The sequence below is a fragment of the Amphiprion ocellaris genome, chromosome 5, assembly GCF_022539595.1.
Source record: "Amphiprion ocellaris isolate individual 3 ecotype Okinawa chromosome 5, ASM2253959v1, whole genome shotgun sequence".
In the NCBI taxonomy this organism is placed as follows: domain Eukaryota; kingdom Metazoa; phylum Chordata; class Actinopteri; family Pomacentridae; genus Amphiprion; species Amphiprion ocellaris.
This window is the reverse complement of record NC_072770.1, coordinates 18303588-18328150: the sequence shown is the minus strand read 5'-3', so window position 1 is coordinate 18328150 and position 24563 is coordinate 18303588. Positions and strand designations below refer to the sequence as shown.

The 24563-nt window shown below is 40.8% G+C and overlaps 1 protein-coding gene across 2 annotated transcripts; it reads left to right on the top strand.

Moving 5' to 3' along the window:
* The first annotated feature begins 242 nt into the window (after positions 1–242).
* Positions 243–22984, top strand: LOC111565100 (G-protein coupled receptor 22-like). 2 transcript variants are annotated; one of them, XM_035945879.2, is made up of 2 exons: positions 243–1706; positions 19607–22984. In XM_035945879.2, exon 2 carries the CDS (start codon positions 19718–19720, stop codon positions 21263–21265), a length of 1548 nt encoding a protein of 515 aa, XP_035801772.2. In that variant the 5' UTR covers positions 243–1706; positions 19607–19717; the 3' UTR covers positions 21266–22984. The 2 variants fall into 2 exon arrangements, with proteins under 2 accessions (XP_035801772.2, XP_023120855.2); XM_023265087.3 differs by having other exon boundaries at positions 243–1713.
* Positions 22985–24563: the final 1579 nt, after the last annotated feature.

Below are 24563 nucleotides of genomic sequence, written 5' to 3'. Positions count from 1 at the left end.
CTTACCTCATCTTGTTTTTCTTTCGACATGAAATGTGAGTGGGGGGAAAAAAGTCTGGTCATTTCTGTTTTAATAAACACTCCACATACCAGCTGCCTTGTTTGAAGAATATGTGTCAATTAAATAACATCTATGAATTTGTGAACCACGCTTTCACACCCACATGCAAACACAATGCAGAAATAATGCTGGTCATGTTCTGTTTCTTTATTTGCGCTGAAGTGAGTCATGAGGTTTGTGCTCGCCGTCTCACGCTTTAATCCACATTTGCTGAGGTTCTTAATGTAATAAAAGTGGGACCATTCAAGTGTATTGTAGCCATACAATTATGTGTCATTTAGATGGATTCCTGCTCTATCTGCTCTTTGTCAGTCAGTTGATCATGTCTGAGTGCAGTTTGATTTTTCTTTTTAGTCACAGTTTGCAGATGTGTCACTAATTTTAATTACAAAATTAGGGCTGTGTTGTATGGGTTAGGTGGCCGCTGAGAGTCATGATCTGTGTTCCAAAAGCAGATAAACTGCACCTCAAACAAAACAAAAACCCTAAACACTGCATTAGACCACACTATTTCCTATGCCAGATTAATTGGCAGGTCTTTTCACAGCAGGGACTAAAAACAACTCACCAACAAACAGACCGAAAATCATTTGAGAATCATGCAACATGTATTTTTTTATTCATAGTTTATCCTTCTGAACACCAATACTGTCCAGTGGGCCTGAAGGGCAGGTTTTTCTTTTTTAAATAATGAAAATCACACCAGTTATATCCAGTTAATCTGAAAAAAATGTCCAAGTTTTCAACTCTAGAGTGGCCTTGAGCATTTTATGTGTGATGTGTGGTTCCATTAAAAACAATAACCACATCTAGGTTAAACGTGTCATTCAAAGAACTCCTTAAAAAAAAAGATAAAGCCGTTCCACCAGATCCTGTAAATAATCAGCAAACCGAGAAAACACAGCTTTCTCGACTGTGAACAGCCTTAACATGAAAAAAAATCTGAGTTCTCAGGCGAACTGCAAGCTGTAGAAATGCAACGTGGCTCAAAAACGGTCGATAGAAGGATGAGTTGTGGGAAGATACATTCAGCATGGTGAAACATCTTTGTAAAATTGATGTGCAGAGTGATGTGAAAAAGGGTTGGTGTGTAGAAGGTGTAAAAATGTTCATGTCTACAGTATTGGTAACTCTTGTGAGCACTGTTGACTCCAGGTTTCTTCAGTTGCAGTAAAATTTCTATGAAATAAATCTTTTTTTGTTTGTATTTTGATGAGTTGTGGCGTTAGAACTTTGTTTAACTGTACAGAAGATATATTGGAGATCTAGCCATGCTTACATTGTGTGCATATAGAGGTGCAGAGGTCAGACTTTAATCCTGTTCCTTGTAGACAAACACCACCAACAGGCAAGTTTGGAGCTTTGACTGTGGTTTAATGTGAATGACCTTGATAGTAACGTTTGGCACCTCCCTCCTCCTTCAGCTCAGCATCCTGACAGCAGCTCCGGGTTGGATCCAGCGGGAGTGAGAGCTGTGCCTGCGGACAGAGCAGCGGTTTGTCCGTCCCACTGAGCGCTGCGCTGCTGTCTGTCTGCTGCCTGTTGGAGCTGCTGCCGCTGAGCATGTGCTCGGCTGATCCAGAGGAGACGCTTCTCTTCGACGCTCACAGGTTGCGGACATGGATCACTGAGCGCACGGCTCCGAGGTAAGAGGTAAGAGTGCAGTTTGATGAAAGAGAAAGCCAAATGAAAGGATGCGATTTAATCTGCAGTTATTTGTGTAGCCCGATAGAGACATTTTGGTGTAAAATTGCGCAGCGCTTGGAGAGCAGTTGGCACGCAGGTAGCCTCCATCTATCCATCGTGCACGAACTAAAGTTGCTCATGGATTACTCACTGAAATGATAAGATCAGGTTTCACACATTAAATGGTCTAAATCACGTCTCAAAAATGCTTAAGTTGAACTTTTACGCAGCGTGATTTAATCCAAACTTCCCATCTTTCGTTTGGATTTTAAAAAAAAAAAAAAAAAAAAAAATCTGCAAATTAGAATTGCTGCTCTCAATGCAAACTAGATTCAACTTTATGTTTTTGTTCAGTCCGTGCCTGATTGTTTGCAGCTTTTCTGTGCAGTGCAGCGCATCGCTCAGCGTGCTGTTTGGCACGAAACTACACGAAATATCGATTTTGCAGAGGAATCAGTGTTTTATTAGAAACCCCGGGCAGTGTGTGGGAGTAGGTGCTTGACACAGTTACGGGCTCTGAGGCTGTGGATTTCTCCCACGCTCCTGAGGGAGTCCTCACTGCGGTCGCTGGAAACATCTCACCGTGCACATCAAAGTGTGGCTGTCTGTTTGGATGCTGTGTGTGCTTGAGATGTTTTTTTGCAAATTTGTTTTTTGTTTCTGTATGTGCCAGCAGCCTAGGGGACAAACATGCCTTGAAATATCGCTAAAATGCATTAAACATCTATTCTTGGTGCCTGCCAGGGTCCATTTATTACTGATCATGGAAGTTGCCTCATCTTTTGGATTTGTAGTTATTAAGTGCAGCTCAGATTAGGTGCCCATTCATCTGTTTCAACCATAAATGTAGGTATTTTGTTCTCTCTGCGTTTTTCTCTGTAATTTTTTGAGCAGCATACTAAGAACTATCTGATTCCAGCTTTTCAAATCTGAATATTTCCTAGTTTTCTATAATTGTAAATGGAATATCTTTAGGTTTTTGACAGCTTGTGATACAAAGGCATTTTCGAGCACTACCTACTCTATCTGTGGGAAGTTGTGATTGCTATTTTAAACTGTTTCTTCACATTTTGTTGAAAACTCAATAGGCAAGAAAATTGTTTATTTTGGGTTGAAAAGGCCATAGAACAAGCAATATACATTTGAGTTTTGCCAGATGGGACAATATGCTGTACTGCAAGCCTTGACATGACAGCATCCTGCAAGTAAACATATATTCTCATACAATCCACCTGCTGTATTGTGCAGTTTCTGTCTCAGTTGTTCATTCCAAGAAGCAATTTGTTAAAGTCCCTCTATGGGTGTTGATTTAAGTCCCAAAAAACATGTATCAAAGGAACATATTTAGCAATTTTTCCATGAAAATAATCCCTACAACTCTGCTCAAATACAGTAAAATTATACACAGTCATATTGTAATAATAGAGTAACTTTGCTGTACAGTGTCTATAAAACACATTTGCATCCCTTGGAAGTTTTCCCCTTTTATTGTTTTTCAACACTGAATCATTGTCAATTTATTTATTTATTTTACAATTTTTAAGACTTATTCCTGTCAAAGTCAAAACAGACTTTTACAAAGTAGTGTCAATTAATTATAAGAATAAATTGTAAAATAGGTGATTGAATATGTATTTCCCCCCATTCAGAGTAACTCTTAATTCAACACAGTGCAGCCAATTGATACTAGGAGTCACAAGTTTAATCAAACAGACATTTTCTTAGTGCAGTGAATGAGCCTCAAATGATGGTACTATAAAGACACATATAACTGGAGGGTCCAGTCACTAGTGAATCAGTGCTCTTGGTTTTGACTTCAGCATGAAGAAAAAAGAATGCTCCAAGCAACTCTGTGAAAAGGCTACTGAAAAGCATAGGTTGGGATGAATACCACCAAATTTCCAAGTCACTGAATTTCACTTGGAATACAATTAAATCCATCATTGAGAAATGGAAGAAATCTGGCTCATTCATAAGTCTGCCTACAGCAGGTCATGCTCCCAAACCGAGGGGCCTTGTAAGAAAGAGACTAGACACCTATGACTCCTCTGAAGGAGTTACAGCTTTCAATGTCTGAAATGGGAGCGACAGTTCATACAACAACCGTTGACTGTTCTTCACCCGTCAAAGCTTTGTGGAAGAGTAAGAAAAGAGAAGCCACTATTGAAAAAAGCTTGTATTAAATCTCACCTAAAGTTCACCAGAAGACATGTGGAGACTCTGAAGTTAACTGGAAGAAGGTTGTTTGGTCTAATGAGAGCAAAGTGTAGTTTTTTGCTCATCAGACTATATGCTATGTTTGGTGGACACTAAACGCTGCACATCACCATGAACACACCATCCCTACTATGAAGCATGGTGGTGGCAGCATCATGATATGCAATAAGATTAATCCACCAACGTATATGGAAATTCTGGAGGACAAGCTGATGCAGTCTGCAAGAGAACTGGGACTTGGGAGAAGATTTGTTTTCCAACAAGACCACGACCTGAAGCGTACAGCCAAAACTACACAGAAATGGATTAAAGACAACAAGGTGGAGTGACCGAGTCAGAACCCAGACCTCAATCCAACTGAGAATTTGTGACTGGATTTGAAAAGGGCTGTTTACTCATGATCGATGTGTAACCTGACAGAGCCTGAGCAGTTTAGCAAAGAAGATTGGGGTAAAATTGCAGTGTCCAGAAGAGAAAGACTGATTAAGGCCCATCAACACAAGATCAATTCTGTAATTGCAGCTAAAGGTGCATCTAATAAATACTGTTTTGAAAAGGGTGAACATTTATACAATCTTGAAATAGTCTTTTAATGAAAATTCTTGTCAAAAAAGCCAAATTACAGTGACTATGATTCAATGTTGCAAAAGCAATTAAAGGGGAAAACTTCCAAGGTAGGTCAGTACTTTTTATAGGCACTGTTTGAACCAGGAACTAATTCTGAAGAATAATGGTCCAGAAAATCCAATCCCACACAGGATTGTTTTTTTTAGGTTTGGTACATATGAAATCCCAGATGTCTGATTTTGAAACCATCGCTGGCACATTGCAGTCAGAAGGTGGAAATAGTCCGTAATGGTGTTGGCTGCTTAATTCACTCATGACATGTTTTCCTGCACATATAAAAACAGCATATGGACATGTTAACAGGGGAATAAAAACGTGATTTTCACTGGAAGGGGTCTTTTAAAGAACAAAACAACAAAAAATGTACAGAGGACAAAGAAAGACCGTGAAAATGAAACTAGATAAGCAAGACACAGCGGGCGAGATGAGGAGTAACAGAGAAGCGAAGGGTTGGTGGCAACAGTGTGGAGGTGGAGGAAAGCGGAGAAAGAGAAACAGGGAGAAGTCTTGATGAAAGCATGTAGTCTGAGCTGTGTTTCTGCTGTAGCGCCGCTGTGTTCTGCTGTGGACGGCTTTGATTGTGAACATGAAGGAGGGAAACCAAATCCTGCTGGACGCATGAAGACAGAAACCCTCAGTGTGTGTGTGTGTGTGTGTGTGTGTGTGTGTGTGTGTCTGCCACTAGCTCACTAAATGGATTAACTGTCTTCTAATTGCCTCCATGTGCAGTTAAGTAACCTCATCAGTTTCCACCGTGTGGCTTTCTGTCACGCGTCTTTGCTCGTCTCTTTATCTTTTCTTGGCTCTCCACCTTACCTAACTCAGGTTTTTACCGGCTGGCTATTTCAGGTCCATATTTCAGCTCTGCGATGAATAATTCAAGTAACAGGACAACATAAAGGAGTTCAGTGAGAGTCGGCTGTGCTCGAGCCTGAATTGCCCATGTACCATTCAGAAAGTCTGCCTGAATAACAGAATGATTCTCAATGCCAAGTGTATTCACTCATTAAGTGTGTGCAGGTTATCTCTTTCTTTCTTCCTCTGCCATCATTTAAAGATATACATAAATCAAAGATGAGTCTTTTGAAAAAGTTCTAAAAAACTGTTTTGTTTGATTTTACTCTCCTTCTTAGTCTCTTATGAAGCATTCTCTGGAGTTCTCCATATTTCATACCTTCTTGATTGCTTTCTCCAGCCTCTCCTCAGCTGCATTATGAAATGAGCCAAAATATTTATGACTTAGACAGAAATTATAGCTGGAATTTGGCATTGAAAGTATGGATGCAGCTTTAACAACAGCCACAATTAAGGGCTGTAAAAACCCCGGACAGTGGGGCAATAAAACAGTGAGAGTGAAGCAAACCCTCTTCGTGTCCTCCCTGTGTTAAGACAGCATGAGACGTTGTCTGGACACAGTGATTGTTTGTTGAGTGGCACATAGTATCGTATTTGTTATAATGTTTTGAGCATTTTGAAAAGAATAATTCAAGTAAATCCAAAGAGAATTTTAAATTCTCAGGTTTTGTGTGGAAATAAAAACCATATTGTTTGTTTTTTAAATTAAAAAAAAGCAATTTAGGACATCGGCACACTTATTGCATTCAATGTTGCTGTGAATTTTGGATTCCACTCCTCATAAATCATAATCAAGTGGAAACTAGCCGGCCTTTTTTCCAACATAGCACTGATTCCCAGTAGATTTTTACTTGTCTGTATTCAAATTTCAGTTCAACTTTAAGCCACCAGAAAGAGAAAACATTCCCCATATCATAGTGGGACAAGTCCTTAGTAGACACAGCTGGACATCCAGACTATGGACAAAAAAGCAAAATATCTATTCAATTTATTGCAGTTGCAGTCTTTGTTGGGTTTCTCTGTTTAAAATTTGCAAGTTCTTCATCTTACTATGTTAAGTGCTATGAGATGACAGATTTTGTGAAGTGGTTCTATATAAATAAAACTGAACTGAAAGTGAAATGAACATACTATATATCAGCTACAACACATACAGATACATGAAATAAAAAAAACAGAAAGTGATCATTTTGTTTAAAAAAAAAAAAAAAAAAAAAAAAAAAATCTGACATGAGCAAGAGTTCAAAGTGATGACTTGGTCTCCAAATTCTGTACAGCTCAATCTGATCAAGCATCTGTGGGATGTGCTGGAAAAGCAAGTCCCATCAATGGAAGCAGCACCTCACAACCCAAAGGATTAACTTCTAACTTCTTGGTGCATGATACCACAGGACATCTTCAGAAGCCTAAACTGTTTTGGCAGCACAAGGAGGAGCTACACATCATTAGGCATGTGGTTTTAATAGTGACACTGATTGTTAAAAAGGTTCATATTTTACTCCAATGCAATCCAACAACCCAGCTTGACACTACGCTGGTACTTGATATTACAACTACAATCACTAAAATGAAAGTTCATTCTTGATCTTGGAAAGGGATTTTACTACTCCTGAGATCACTCATTGGCTGTTTCCTGCCCTTTCAACTGTATTATTTTGTTTTCATCAATTGTTGTTGCTGGCTCAGTTGTCAGGGAAAAGCATGTGTTTGATATAAACACCATATTATGCAGCTGAAAGCACCGGATAAAGTGGATGTTGAGTTGGGATCATTCTGTCAGATGAGCTCATAGATTACAACAGCATTACACTGTACAGCTGTTCATATGTTATGTCACATTGTGTCTAGCACATAAAAGCATCTGAATATACATTATTATAGCAGTAGTTCCACAGCCACGTCACGGTTTTTGTGTCCAGAACTACATATATGCATGTATTCACACAAAGTCCACTGCACTTGATGATGGTACACATTTAAAGGTCAAAGCCACAACATGTTATGGGCAGCTGGAAGTCAGATTCACCAGAGGATCCTGACTCCATTTGTATTTGTTATACATGTCATCTGCTGGCATAGAAGTAATCCCTAACATTTACAGCACTGTAATGCACTTTCATCCTCCCTGCTCATCTACAAGGCCACTTACTGTAGACTCGGCAGGTGTCCTGTTGTACAACTGTGTGTGCATGTGTGTGTACATGCAGTAATAGAGGTGTGTGTCCTGTTCTCTCAGGCCAATTGTGCTGAGGATGGGCAGTGGCCTGAAAATTTTTTGCTCTGACATGACATTTTGTCTCCGTCATGGCGCGGTGACTGGAGATAGAGCTCAAATAACAGCTTGATGCCTTGATAGGGAGTCTACACACACACACACACACACACACACACACACACACACACACACACACACACACACACACACACACACACACACACACACACACACACACACACACACACACACACACACACACGTGCTGGTGGGAGTTTATTGTGCAGACTGAATTTACATGTTCCTTGCTCTTGTGTTTTTGTTTTGTTGTTACTCACCACCTCATACTGCGGACTCTCAGGCTTCAATGCTGTCATTTCCACTGTTCTTTTTCTGCAACGTTTTGTCTTAAGTAACGTCTTGTTAAAATGAGAGCTCTGCCTGCTTTATGTGACATTGTCAAGTGACCAATGCTCCTGTAAGCTACTGTTCTGGGTAATGATTGGATTCCTGGTGGCCAGACATGCAAGATCAATGTTGTCCTTTTTTATCTGTAACGTAATTACAATCTCATTACACATACACTAGAATAAAATATGATAATTAAATGCCCTTCCTAATCATTCGTTTTCTCTGACCTGCCACCACAGAGACATCTGACTCTCTTAACAACAGCACATGACAGAAACTTCTTACTTTCCCTACAGCTTCCTTCGGTTGACTTGACGGTCTGATTAGATTTTCAGGCATTTGGCTGCATAACTTTGCATCTTAATGAAGAAAATGATTTTCTTCGAACTGTTGTAAGCCTGTGATTCTTTTAGATACTGAGTAGTCCTACTGTCAGCATCCATGTGTTGGGCGAACAGAAACATGTGGATATGTTTGCTGAAAATTACATTGATATCTTAACATTTTAATATCACAGGAATAATAAGCTTAATTTGTGATGCTTGCTAAAAACTTGAGCTCTTGATAGATCTTAGATGTAGCAAAAAATATTGGAAAATAATTGCATTATGGAAGAAAAATCAGCTAAACATATATTATACTGATCTGTACTATCTGTATTACAATGTTATTGCTACTGGTGTGATCTACAAATGGCAGTCCCTAACTCTGTAAGTAACCTGACTTCTTATGTAGCGCAACTATCAGATCAAATTTAGAAATATTCCGATACTTTACATCCAAACACGTACAAAAATAGAGATATCCCCATCAACTCTAGTCGTTTGTGTTTAGTGCAGCGTAACACATTAAACTAAAATAGTGAACATGGGAAGCCTTATACCTGCTAAATGCCAGTATGTTAGCATCTTAATGTTAGCATTTAGCCTAAAGCAACCATGGCATTAAGTACAGCTTGGATGTATTTAGGAGAATCCCACGTTACAAGATGGTGCGTCATTCATTCAAATTCACATTTGTCAGTGGCGCGTATGTCGAGAATGTTTTCCAAGATTCCTCCTTTACAATTCTGAATCCATAGAGTCTTGATTATATATGCACATGGACGGCTACGGACACCAGTTGTTGTTGTTATGCTATTTTTCTAGTAGTGGGAGATGCTTGAAAGAGTCAATTTATGCTCAGTGGGATCTACGTATCCCGTGAATATACACAACTGCCGAGCCTGTGCAGTGTCGCCCTTGTTGTCCTGTCGCCTTGTGGACACTAATTTTGAGATGCTGGTGGATGTGTGCAGAGGGATCCACGTGGACTCTTACATATAATTAAGTTTGTATCTTATAGACTCTTGTGGACCCTCAATGACGAGAAAAGTAAAACACCGGCCTTATCGTCCTTTTCGCTAAGGTCAGCATGAATGGACCATAGACTGTATACAAAAAAGGGACAGAGCAATCTTGACGTCACCCACTGGTTTATGGACCACTGGTGTGAAATTTGGCATTTAACCTTTTAAAACTGGACATAAGGAGCAAGCAGTAGATGTGACTGGAGAACCTGAGGACACTACTCATGGTGATATGCAGAGATTTGTCAGTCACAAGGTCGATGTACCTTAAAACACACCCTGGTTTATCATCTATTTAACTTTAAATGGGACCATAATTTACTAAATAAACATCATGGTGCATTCTACAAATGTCAAAACTAACAATGGAGATGAATTGATTAGGAAAATATTTACTGAAGTGACAAATCAAAGGAGAAATATCCTCATTCTCTTGTAGATTTCTATGCAATTGGACTTCTATTTGCAACCAGATGAGTCACCCCTTGCTGGCTGTTAGAAAGCAAGTGTAACGCACTTCACTTTTCAGATCCAGATGCTGTGTCCATCTAGTATATACAGTGTACGATGTGATCATGATTTCCATTAGCTGGTTCTGTTGGCTGCCGACACGCACAAATGTAATGGAACAAAGCAATCATTTGAAACTTCTAGTTTTTTCAAATGGTGTTAGACCAAGTTGAAGAAAAAGATACGCCACTATGCCAAAATCACCACACAGCCTGACACTGGCTGCTATATTTTAAATGTTTTTTGCAGTTGATGTTAGTATCTTCTCAACAGTGTTACGGACCTTACAGACTCTTTTGTACTTGTGGTCGATGTGAAAAATGCTATTTGGGCTGCAGGATTATTTAATAGCTGTAATGCCACAAGTGACGCCTGGAAAACACTGGTGGCAAGGTTGAGTGGCTGCCAAATGGCAAAATGGTGCTGTAAGGAAGTGAACTGAGTTAATCGAGACTCCCTTAAATTGGACATGTAGTGGTATTTATAATCAGGTAATAGTAAGAGCTCATTCACATTTATATGTAGTCTATGATGGTGCCGCCATATCCAGCTCCCTTATTACATCCATCATATCACTCAGTGATGCCTGGATCTGCTTAGGTTGTAACCAAAATCTCTTTGTAGTGTCTTTAAAAAAAAAAAAAATCACATTTTTATGGTATTGCAATAAAAATCCGACAATAAAATCTAAAAAAACGAATAAAATCTGCAATAAAATTCCCCATTCATGTACTTTTCTTCTACATTCTTTTTTTCTCTCTCGTCATGTCATTTTGACAACCTGTTACATCAACTTGTCTCACAGGAATAGCAAGATTATTCTCACTGCCATTCATCTTTTTAATCTTTGTGCTGCTGCTTCTGGGAAATGCTGATGTATCTATAGCTGTTCAATTATACATGCTATACAGACTCTTGTCACACACTTTCTGGTTTCCTACACCAGAGGGGAAAAGGTTGCAGAGCATCACTTTGATCTGTGTGAAGCGCAGTGGCCCTGGATGTGGCGTATCACTTTGTGATTTCACCTCCCTGCTGAGACTTTGATGCACTGTTAAAGTGAAAATGCATCCATTACATTGTCAGATTAGTCTCTGGTGTTCAGGAGTTGTGTTGTGGCGAAGTGTTCCTCACCATGTAATGATTTCCTACATATCCCAAAATGACTTTACACACCCCACGAGAACCGGTCTGAGTTCTTGCATTTACTGTTTAGGTGAAGAAGCCATTAGTGATGATCAAAATCACTGCAAAATCAAAGGAGGATTTGCTGTCAGCTTCTCTGTTTAATGAAAGTATGACACAACGAGTCTACCGAGTCTGCTGGGGTTGGATTAGTAAAGAAAGTCATGGTTTGTTGTGTTGAAAGATGGTTTACAAAACCAAAGTATTCTTAAATATTTAGCAAAATTTATATTAGAAACGAAATAAAGATCTCTAGTCTGAGAAACTGATAGCAAAGCCTGATGAATACACCGTTTAGCTTCTTACGGGTTGAAAAGTTCAAAATTAGAACATGATCCTAAATAAAGTTGATCCATTGTCACACATTAAACAAGAGAACAAAATAAGCACAACAAACAGGTCACATTAAAAATGACTTGTTAAAAAACAATTTACATATAAATGGAGCTAAACTGCGATCAAACACAGGAAAGAAATGTTTCTCCCAACTGAATCTAAAACAAAGGATTAGGGTTTAGGACCCAGATTTGGTGTCAATGCTGTGCAGAATAAAATGAATAGGTTTACATATTTCTTATGGTTATGTGAATACAAACAAACAATAATGGGGACTCAGCTGTAGCCAGCTATGACCAGAAATAAGATCTGTTTATTATCAATCAGCAATCTATGAGTAGGAGCAAACGGTACATCACACATATGGAAGTGTTTTTTTTTTTTTTGAAAACTTGATGTTTTAAGGGGGCTGCACAGTGGCGTAGTGGTTAGCACTTTCGCCTTGCAGCAAGAAGGTCCCTGGTTCGCGTCCCGGCTTTCCCGGGATCTTACTGCATGGAGTTTGCATGTTCTCCCTGTGCATGCGTGGGTTTTCTCCGGGTACTCCGGCTTCCTCCCACAGTCCAAAAATATGCTGAGGTTAATTGATCATTCTAAATTGCCCGTAGGTGTGAATGTGAGAGTGATTGGTTGTCTCTATATGTAGCCCTGTGACAGACTGGCGACCTGTCTAGGGTGTCCCCTGCCTTCACCAGAGTCAGCTGGGATAGGCTCCAGCCCCCCCCCCCCCCCCGCGACCCTAGTGAGGATTAAGCGGTGTATAGATAATGGATGGATGGATGTTTTAAGGGGCATTTTTGTCAAATACTTAAGTATCCTTCCACGTTTAAGAAATAATTTGAGAATTTCAGAAATAATTCCTATGTGTATTCTTTTGGCAACTTAGATGGGAAGGTGGATAACCCTCTCGGGTCTGTTGTTTATTATTTTAGAATAGCATAAAGACTAGAAACAGATAGAAACAGCTGACCTGGCTACTAATTTTGATTTTGCAGTGTGTTGAAGACATCACCCGTCCTGCTCTGCCTCAGACTGACTTACCCTGACATTCTTACCCAAACCCATCTCACCCTGACATTTTCACTCTCTGACCAATCAAGTAGCAATTTCTTCATAAATATTAACAAGTGTGTCTCCAGCCACTCTGCAGAAAGAAAATCTGCAGCCTGACTCCGGCCGCAGACAACAAAATCCACTTATGTCTACAGCTCACCAATAACCACGTTGTGTTATGTTTGTTTTGTTTGTTTTGATGGCGCCTCCCGCAAAGCTAGTAGCCACAGCCACACGTTAAGTTTCATTTAAATGTACGAAATTTGGGAGACACGTGTATCATGTCCAGACTCACAAAAAGCCTCCAGAAGTCATATTTTTTTCAATCCTTTGTTACAGTTTTGCATAATTTTTGCTATTTCCTTCTCTTGTACTTTAATAAATTCCACTTAGAGAATTAGCCAGAGCGCCTTCATCTGTTTGGTGTCATATAAAACATTATATATTTTGTACGCATGAATGTATGAGCATGTATGTATGTACATATACAAACTTGTCTGTGTGCATGTATATATATTTATGTGCATGTGTGCCTATATGTATGGATGTACGTGTGTATGTATGCGTATATGTATATATAACATTTTATATATACACCATACTTTAATTACATTTTCTATGAATGATGTTGTTTCCTTCTTTGTTGTCTTATATTGTATGATATTGTACTGTAAAGCACTCTGTAACCCTGGTTTAGAAAAGCGCTATAGAAATTAAATGTATCGTTATTTTTATTATTATTGTTATTATGATTATGCAAAGGTCTTTGTGATCCAAAATTATTAGTACTGTGACTTTTTCATTGAACACTGTTTCCCAGGTGCCATTGCCAATCGCAGTGTTTAACCATGAAACCCAGAGTTGTTGTAACTCGCATCCAGTTTGCGACAGTCTCCTCTTGCTCAAAAAGGGTTCAGACATGAAGACCTAAGTTACTGTCATAGCACCACCCACTGATTACAGGAAATCAGCCTTATACGACAAACATTTTCCAATTTACATGAAATTTACAGCATACAATGGAAGTGAGTATACCTTTTAAATGACAAGTTATTCAAGATTTGATCACCACTCCATAATTGCATGATGTCTTAGTCGACAGGGAGCATTTTTCTCTCATGAACAATCAAAAATAACTCACTGAAAGAGACTACATTGAAAATCAAGGTCCCAAAGCAGAAACTCTAAGAAACAAAACAAAGTGAAAACACCTGTTATCACTGACACACGAGTCAGAGAACCTGTAATCACTGAAACTAAATTGAGTACACCGCATTCTTTTCCCTTCCATTTTGGCAAAATCCCGGCTGTTGACTTCTGTTTACTGACTTCATGCTAATGTAAGCTACCCAAGTGTGCAGCCATGAGAGTGGTGCCAATCTTTTCAACTAACAGGGAGCAAGAAAGGAAACAAGCATATACACATAAGCTATTCATCTAAACTAAGGATTCAAGCTTGAAAATTAGAAATGAGAAAAATTTATATTAACATCTTCAGAAAACTTAAATTGTGTCAAATAGATTCTCATTACAGGGTCAGAGGTTCATAGTTGACGTAGTACAGCCATTTATCACATGCATCACCTTCATGTGACCTTTTCCTCATTATCAGTCTGTGGTGGTCTAAGTGACATTATTGCTTTTAAAAAGCTAGAAAATCATTACAGACACAGTCACCTGGAGGACTCCCAGGTGAGCATCTTCCACTTGCAGGCGACTCAATTAGCAAACACATCTTAAGAAATGCACCTGGTTTCACACTCGCCTGCTTTAGACACACAGCTAGTTACTGGGACTGATGGTGCTGCTTTACGCAAAGGTTTTATCCGGATTTAGGAATAAGCAGAGTCGTACAAGACTGAGCCTGAGCCAGTCACTCTGCTTCAGGTTTTTCAGAGAGGAAGAGGAGTCTTAATAACCAGCTTGAGGATAAGGAACAGTGCGAAACGGCACATTGCTCTCCAGGGCCGGACATGAAGCGCTTTGCTTCAAGCAGGGTCAAATTAATTGATTTTTCACGTCTGCATCACATGGATGCCCTTTGGAACTGAAACTTTTAATTTATAGAGAGATTAAACTGTGGGGCATTCAGAGAACTGTTTCAAGTAGAAAACGTACTCTTACGAAAAAAAAGCACTATTTACAAATCATACTAAAGCCATAACTTCCTAAAAATAGAACCTATAAACTCTGCACAGCCAAACCATTAAACCCTACAGGAGAGTCTGTGTATCATATAGAGCTCTGGGGTCATAACTTTATGACCAGATTGCTTTTTTGTGATTTTAAGATTGGCAATATCTGTCTGCCTTCCCTGCGCTAAACGTGTAACCTGTGCAGTCATCATGCAGCTTTTCACTCAGGCAATCACGAGTGCAGTCTTTTGGGACTGAAGCGGTCTTTTGGGGACTGGAAGCGACTAGGAAACCAGCAGCAGTTAGAGGAAGGCTGATGTAAGACCGCAGAGTGGAAAAAGAAACTGCCACCTCTGCTCCATGGGACATCTTGTTTACCAGCGCTTCTGGTTCCTTTCTACTTCCTTCCCTCACTCGGGCATTTGTCGTAATCTATCTCAGATTTCCAGCAGGCACTTCTGATGTCTTACTTCCAGGTGATGCATGGCCTCTTTTAAACAAGAATGCAGTACGTCTCCAAAAAAATCTACATTTCCATTTCCCCCCAGCCTCCATCCAAACTCCCTGTTAGCCTCTGATGGCAATCAGACAGTCCACTCACGATTGGACCAGCTGGAAACCTCCATGAGTGAGGCAAAGTGGCTGCAGGGCTGCACTCATGCACGCCATCACTTCTTCACTCACTGTTTTCTTCACCCCATGTTTTTTCCCACTTTACTTTCCTCTGTGTGTCTCCTTTCATTTCTCCTCACATCCCCTTGAGATATCTCTTAAATCTTTCCTTACTAGCTTACACACTGTTGAGGAAGCCTGCCTCTTGGTTCCATGAAGTCTAGACTTTGCTTATATTACTTGAAATAGTTTAATGAAGAGTGCTGTTGATCTTAAGGGTATTACCACCTTTCTCCACTTCCTGCTGTTTACAATGTCCAGTGAGAACAGAAACACGATGAAAGCTAATAGACAAATCATTGTGATATGGATTATTGGGGGCAATGTTCAATACATCTGTAGCACAAGGTTTGATTATTACACTTTCCTCTTGAGTTTCTGACTCAACAGACCCATCTGCTTGCATACTTTCTTGTTTTTTTCCACAGGAATGTAGCATGTTTTAGTCTGCGTTTTAGTTTAAAGACTCTACTACACTCATGTCTCACTGTCACTAGCATGTTGTCACCAAACAGCTCAGTGTCACACACATCAATGCTGTACTACCTGTGCCCTCATTAATCTAGTCCCTTGTGGTGTGGTTGCCGTGGCAACAGAAACAGGGAGAAAATGAGTCCATCACTCAACCTGAATGTCTTGTCGCTGGAGTGGAGTTGTGCAGAGGTTGATGTGTGAGAGTTGATTTGCTGGGCTGTTTGTTTCCTGCGCCTTTGACTCGCCAGTTTTGTCGTCAGATGTTTGGGCCTTTTGATAGTGAGGTTTTCATCAGTAAATGAGGGGAAAAGAAGCTGTGATTTTAATGATTTCAACAAATTTCCCGCAAGTGCTATTAGTTGCTACTCCATAATCAATGTCAAGCGACTGTTTTACACGCTGACTTTAATCTTCCAGCTGTCAATATAACAAAGAGATCTTGTCTGTGTTTGTAGTGAAGTTTATCAGCTAAGAGAGGTTGGATCAGAGTGTGGAGGTGAGGACAAAAATCACCAATGATCGTATGTGCTTCAGCTTTTAATAACAGCAGTCTTGACTATTCTAATTCAAATAATAAAGTGTAGTCAGCACTCGTAAGTTCAACAGAGTGACTTTTTTGATGCTCCATGTGATGCCATTCATGATGTTATAAAGAAGAAGTTCAAGCAGTAGATCGCAGTAGATCTGCAATGATGGCAGGTTTCCCACACTTTTCAGCCTCCAACTCCCAAATTAACAGTACCAGAGGTGGTTAAAGCATACAAATTTTGCATGCACAAGTATAGCAACAACACAAAATACCACAATGGCCAAAAAACACAATATTTTATAGTAATTTAATACAGGTCAATAACAGAATATACCAGTCAAAGCAATCACAGTGTATCAGCAGTAGAATAGAGTAAACATATAGTATGTAGGAGAAGCAATGTTGCAGCTAATGTTTAACTAATATTGTTATGTTTGTTTTAAAATTTTACTTGATTTCTGGAAATCATCCTGCAACCCCTGCTTAGTGTCTTGCAACCCTCTTGGGCCGTCTTCAGTCTGTTCTATTGGCCCCACATTGATCTTTTATCACACAAATTAACAAAGTATGAGAAATAAATGTAAGTTACTGTTTTCTATTGCTGCTGAAGGTATGCGTACCTGAGATACTCTGACATCGCCACATTTGCCCTGCTCGGTGATAATGATCAATAATTCAGTAGTAGCATTTCAATACTGTATCTGTGATTTTATACAGCGGTGCACTAATAACTACGACTGAACGTTAACAAAACAAAAGTACTGGTCATTTCCACACTGAACACAAAATGTTTGGGTCTAAACACATCCATCTACTATCTATTTTACAACAAACAGATTAATTAGTAGAATTAGGACAGACACCACTGGGCCATGAACTGTGCTGTGAAGACGCTTGTTTGTCAGTCAAATTGACCACGCCCTTAATTGTTCATAATTTTAAGCCCTTACACGACTTAAATGAATGAGCTGTATAAAAATTCACCTCTGTACAGTTACTTCTAAACAGGGAAATTAGCTACAGACAGCAAAACCGTTTTCGTACCAGATTGTAAACATGTTGTTTCTGCTGTAAACAGTTTGACCCTTTTAACATGAAGGTTTGTGGGAATTGACTCACTTTTGAAGGGAGCCTCCAGTGGTCATTTGAGGAGCTGCAGCTTTTGGCATTCGCACTGTGGCTTCATTTTTCAGGTTGCTGAATGGTGTCAACGCATAATTCAATCCATTCTTTTATACTGTTCCCCCAGACTTTTTATCGTACTAAATGTATCCAGTAAAAAGAAACTTAACACTATCAGACACTTTGCCTCACACATCCTTGGCCTTCGTATATCAGACCTCTCCAACCTCAACAACAGAGCAGTCACAGTGTTTTCTCTAAACACAACAGGAGAACATGACTATAGAGTTAGGAATTAAATTACTTTATTATATCATGATAATGCAGCATAACAAGGCTATAGATGCTACAAATTATTTTTAAAGATACAGTTTAACATTTTTAGAATTGTATTTTTTTCTTCTTTTGTTGTTAGATGACAGTGACAGTAGGATACCTGTCTCCTGTCTGTGCTCATAGGCACTGTAAAATTGGGTTTCAAAATCAGGATAAAATAGGCAATTTTATTTGCTGTAAAACACTGGATAGCATTTCCACTGATGGTGTAGAAACTACATCTAGTCGCATGAAAGGTGCTCCATCTCTCAAATGTCAAGTACCACTATAACCTGAACAATGGATGCTCAGTCCAGCAGTCTGACAGCAGATGGAGACCCACCGTTTCAAATCGTTTCACTTGAGTTGTTTGGGCCTCACCAGGATTCGACTGACAGCTGTCACAGCAGCGTGCAAACTGTCCTGGTGGGTTCAGGGTATTATTGTCAGTTTTACACCCTCCTGGGAAGACCAGGTGTCCCTTGGTCGATTTTCGCCATTACCCACTAAGAATGCTATAGTAATCCACATGGCTGTGTATTTTCCTATCAATTCCACTTATGAAATGAGGCCAGCATAACTATAATAACTATAACTGTAATAAGTACATACATTAACATTGGCTAATGTTACATTTAACTCACATGAAAATGATTGGGGCTGCATTTTGTACAAAATTTAGTAAAATTCTATTGAATTAAGTGCTGTATTTGTAGCAAAAGTACACAAGGCATTTTATACTTATTTTGTGGGTTTGTATTTCTGACTGCCACCAGATGGCAGTGAGACGGGCCAGGGACAGAGGTATGTTGGTTGTGTGCCATCACTGAGTTGCGGATTATCCACAAATCTCTGCTGGCTCAGATGAAAGCTTGTAAACTACCCAAAGTTCTGCATATTCTATTACCCAAAGAAGAGGGATTTACGGGATGAAGGTGTAGCTAGCTACCAAACTGTTGGCTGCAGTAGTTGTAGTAACTCGTGATCGAGTGGGGGAATCACTGATGCTAAAGCAGTCTAATTTTTATTGGCACAGTCATGCAAAGTATGAATCCAGTGCATGACAAAGGCACATTTACTAGGTACCAAAAAAAATCCTCCCAAAAATGACAAAAAACCACCTAGTGTTCAGTACTGCGATATATCATGTGTAGAATCAAATATTTAAAATTCCTTTACATATACTTTAACTCTTCAGATGCGACACTGATGCTAAAGTGAATTAACTGATGTCTTTGTCAGCTTGGCCGAGACCTTGAAGCACATGATAAATATGCTTCTTTGGCACAAGGGCCATTTTAAAATAATCGTATGGTCTGCTACAGTCGCCAGAAAAGAGATCATAACCAGTTTTGTGTAAGTTGCTGAATGTGTTGTTTTCTACTTCTACGATAAGGACAGCTGATTGCCTGAGGGTCTGATTACTTTGCTTCATTCAATTTGGTCATTCCCCTGAGCTCCACTACACATTAGTGATGGTCTATTGTGGCGGCCTGTAGCTCTGACAGCTTGTGCGCACAACTCAAGCTGGGACTAAGCCAAAATGACAATCAGTGATACTGATAGGAGACCAACTGAAGAATGGAGGGACGCATAATGCAGGGACTGCTCATTCTACAGATGCTGAGGTTGATACATGCAAATGTATTACAGAGACAGACATACAGACAGACAGACAGACATAGACTGATTTCTTTTTTGGTCAAACATGGATAGGTTATGATCTCTGTATAATGATTTTTCTGTCCAAAGCAATGTTGAGATCTCTGACATGCCATGAGAGAGAATAATATGTTTTGATTCTCTTCTCCACAGTTCATTTCTCATCTGTCTGCATTGTGTTTCTGTCTCCGCAGCGCTGTCACCAAGCTGTTATTCATCCCTGCATCATGGAGGCTCAGCCTGGTGCATCATGGGAGCTCATCAGCAGTGTGACAGATACAATATATGAGGACTGAGAGGTCGTCATGGAGACTGGCAGCTACACCTCAAGCCCAGCCACCACCAACTGGGTTGGGACGGCGGCTGACCTGGAGGGAATGGACGTCCTTCGGGAGCACGGAGCAGGGGTCTCATCCAGCACTCCCGCATCCTGGTTCATGCCGTACTCACTGGGCTTCCAGGTGTCACTCACTGCCTTCCTCATGCTGGAGCTGGTGCTGGGTTTCAGCAGCAACCTGACTGTGCTGGTGCTCTACTGCTCTCAATCCAACTTAGTGGACTCAGTGAGCAACATGGTGACGGTCAACCTGCACGTGTTGGATGTGGTGGTATGTGTGCTGTGCGTTCCCCTCACTCTGGTGGTCGTGCTTCTGCCCCCGGGACCGAACCTGGCTTTGCTCTGCTGCTTCCACGAGGCCTGCGTCACGTTTGCCAGCATCGCCACAGCCATCAACATCTTAGTTATCAGCTTGGACCGATACGACATCTCGGTTCGACCGGCCAACAGGCTGCTGACAACACGTAGAGCAGCGCTGCTCCTCACTGCTGTCTGGGTCACCTCGGTCGCTGTGTTTTTCATCCCGTTCTTGGAGACGCAGTGGTCCAGTGGAGAAGGAGCTGAGGACACCGGGCAGGTGACACCTTTGTCTTTGCCCTCATATGATGTCAGCGCCACAGTGGTGCCAGCGTGGCGAAACCAGACTCTCCTGTGTGTTGGCGGTCAGGGCTATCGCACAAGCCTGGGTATATATTACCATCTTATCCTACAGGTGCCCATCTTCTTCACCACTGTGGCAGTCATGTTGTTTACCTACTCCAGAATACTGAGAGCTTTAAACATTCGGATTGGCTCCCACATGAAGAAGAACCAGCGTTTCAGGAGCCCCTCCTGCAGGGGGTGCCACAAGAGACAGAAAAAGAGCAAGGCGGGGCTTAAAATGAAAGATGGCGGGGAGGCAGGAGGAGAGCAGTGCACTGTAGATGGCACCAAACAGCTCAATCATCCTCCCCTCATCCCTTCCCCGTCTCCCACCCCAACAGCTACCTCCCCCCCTGCTCTGTCCTCTTCTGCTCCACTTGTCTCCCCTGATATGGGTGCTGCCACCCCCATGCCGGCCACAGTGGGCGTCCAGGCGTCTGTGTCCGCCATCATCGCCCTGCGTCGGGCAGTGCGACGACATCGGGATCGACGAGAGCGCCAGAGACGGGTGTTTAGGATGTCCCTCATCATCATCACAACCTTCCTGGGCTGCTGGGCTCCCCTCTCTGTGACCAACGTGCTGATCCTGGGTATTGGCCCCACTGATGCCCTGGTCAGCCTGCGCTTCTGGTTTCTAGCTCTGGCATATGGCACCACCGTCTCCCACCCCCTGCTCTACGCCTTCACCCGGCAGAAACTGCGTCGTGCCCTCCGTGCCAAGGTGAAGAAGAGGGTGGTGTCCCTGCTCCAAGTGGACCCTTCACCAGGGGGCACCGTAATACACAACTCCTGGGTGGAGAACAGAAAAACCAGCCGGCAGGTGCGACTGGAAGCCAGCGAAGGAACTGACCGCTGCCTGGCAGAGGCCCTGTGAGGCAGAAACACATGGGCCAGCCTTGTATAATTAAAAACCAGAGGAGAGTCACAGGTGTGTTCTATTATAAAACTCACTGATGCGAGAAGGCAGTATAAGAAATGTGAAAAACACATTTCCTCCTCTGGGAGATTTTTTCATGTAACCACCAGCAGCGAGCCCGTGCTAAACACAGCGAACATTCACCTCAGGCAGCAGTGGAAGCAACGCGCTGTTGTCACTGTGGTGCGCACAGACTCTGCACCTGAACAAAACCATACAACAGACAGGTGTATATAATTTGGATTCTGTGAAATACTGAAGTCTATTTGCATACAGAGATGTGTGATCGAGCATTCTCATGGTGGTGCTTACATAACTTCTCCAAAGAATGTGTTTAGCCAGCAGAAGCTATGATCAGCCTCCCACTCAAAGGCTCCAAGGCAGCTTTTAAAAATGTCGATACACTTCAAACACATAAAAAAAACTCTTTACTCTTTGTTTAATATTATCTCTGCCTTAATTCTGCTCTGAATGGAACATGGAATTTTATGAACATGGTGACTCTTACATGAGATATGATGATGAGGTGTATTAGTGTCAGAGAGTAGGCGAGGAACAAGTCGGAGGACAATTAAAGGGTGAAATATTAAATACATTTTTGCTTTAGCTTGAGTACTTATTATACAGTCAAATGCTACAGTGTTTACACAAGATTTTGCAACACTCTTTGATATAAATGCAACTCTTTTGCCCCCCACTTTGCATCAAATGGTGTAATATATTATCTGGCATTGCTGGCTAGCTGTTTTCCCCGTTTACACTTTTTTTTATACCAAGCTAAGCAACCACTGGCTGTGGATTTATTTTAAACATGATAAATCTTTATACCTGACTCTTGAAAAGGCAGAGATCTTCCTAAATTATCATAAAAAAACAACATCTATTGAAGGATTAGTTGGTAGCAATGTGGGTGAAGTCAGCTGACTGAAGTAGTGATAACACTGTAACACAGAAAAAGTTAAAAGAAAGTTTGATAATATTATCGAAAATACCACCATTTAGAGAGATTCAGTAATCTCTGTGATGCATTTGCAACAATAACCGAAGACTTAAAGCTTCATAAAAATTTGTATTTATTGTAGGTCTGTTGTTTTAAATTGCATTACATTTACACTTTCCCTGTGGCTCAGTTTAGGGTTTTGCTAAAAGCATGTGATGCTCTTTTGACAGAGCATTTGTGTACATCATGTAAATATTGACCAAATCTAAACCGATCACGTGAAATCTTCACTTTGATCTGTGTGTGATTATAGACTACCTTTCTACGTTAGAAGAGTGTTTCAGTTGCCGCTGCCTCGTCTCTGTGGCAGCAGCCAGACATGTGGTCCAGTGGGTCAACTCATCATGGGGGTTGTCCAGCAAACACAAGAAAGTAACGACAGACTGGTGGGATTATTACTACGACTAGTGTAGTGTTTGCTGTTGACTTTGTTCTACCTGCTTTTGTGTTCACTGCTCTAGTGCTGTACTCACACTGGGGCTCATCGCCGAGGCCACGTGATTTATCGTGCACACACTTAATGCATTTCTGAATGTAAACATGTGGAAAATATATATATATAAGGTATTGTATGTGCACCAGAAATATGCTATCTTTATAGGGTTTCTCCATGGTGTTGTTTTTATGTGAATGTGTCACAAAACGGAGAATTACATCAATAAATATGAAATACAGAGGTTTTGTTGTCTGTTGTGCTCATGTGTATGAATCGTGTGTTGTCTGCCACGAGTTTGTTGAATAACCAGAATGGTGAAAGTTTGTAAAATTAAAAAGGCTTTGAACTCCTGACCTCGGGTGTAGCTGTGGTAAACAGCATTTTTTTCCTTGTCAAGAATTTAACTTGAGAGAAAACCTGCTATGAGGGGAACAACGTGAGGATAATGCACAGCTCTGTCCATACAGCTCATGTGGTTATTCCCTAGGGAGCTGAATGGACACCCAGTGACATACAGCCAAAGAACATAATGTCCTCCTGGACACAAACGGGTTTGCAAGAATAACACTTCCCTGTAACATTTATTCTGTGGGATCTGTGTGAAACGGAGACTGTATTTTGCACAATATAGCCTATTGTGTTTGTGAATGTGTTCATTTATTGCAATCAGAAAGCAGCCAATAATATCACGAGTGGGTGGTGGCATTTGTATGTGTTAATTTTAGTACCATCTTCCCACAGTTGGTGTGATAAAGTCAAACCTCATTGCTGAACTGGCTACACACATTAACATACAAACCCGTACTTTATAGTTTCATTGGGTCCATGTTGTCTTTAGGTGCCCTCTGCAGACACTGACCACTAACGAAGTTCATCACGTGCTCCTCCCAGTGAGTTCTCTTCTACACAGTAGCTCATAAGCTGCCAACTTGCTGTTTGAAAACTTTGCGTGGGCTTTTGGCTGCGTTGGAGGGAGGTGCAACAGACCTCCGCAGTATAGAAAAAAAAGGCCATCTATGTGGGAAGAAGCCTGCAGGACAACGTAGGCTAATTCAACAGCACTTAAACCTGGAGAGAACAATCAGGCACTAATACTTCTGCTGGTCTTTGTATTTCAACATAATTTGGGTAACTGCAAATGACAAATGAATCCCAAACTCAGCTTATGTGGGAAAAAACACAACCATTAAAATCAGCAATGACATCAAGTGGCCCCTGAAGTTACATTTTTCCAATATTGAATCATACAACATAGCTCAGTTGGTAGACACAATGTATGAAAGTCACATTTTTGATAACAGGTGTTTTCCCAGTTTTGTGATAGGCCATCATGTCACTACAGTCAGAATAAAACCATCAGCACTTGAGTACAACCAAGATTAAACACGGCGTGAGCACATTTAATTGGATGCTCATTAGGGATGATCACATTTAAGTGGCACTCATGCTCAAAACACCCACTTTTCACCGAATCTTTTTCAACACGTGTGTACAGGAAAACAGAGAATGCATCAAGGCCTCTTGTTCCCCAGCCAATAAAAACACACCAGAGTAAGAACATGCAGTGAAATAATGAGGACTGAGTATTAACCTGTAAGGAAACATGTGCAGAGTGGGACCAGTATGCTGTTGGGAGCACTGAAAGATAAGCACATGCTGGAGTGGAAAGTTCAAGTAAGGTTCCTGCTGAAAGAAACTGGTTTTACAGAGAATTTAAAGAACTGACGCACTAAGCTAAAAGTGCCTAAAGGCCAAGATTCAGTCAAGCAAACAGTTACAACTAGTTGTGCAGAGTTTTGCAGCTCTAACGGCAGAGCATG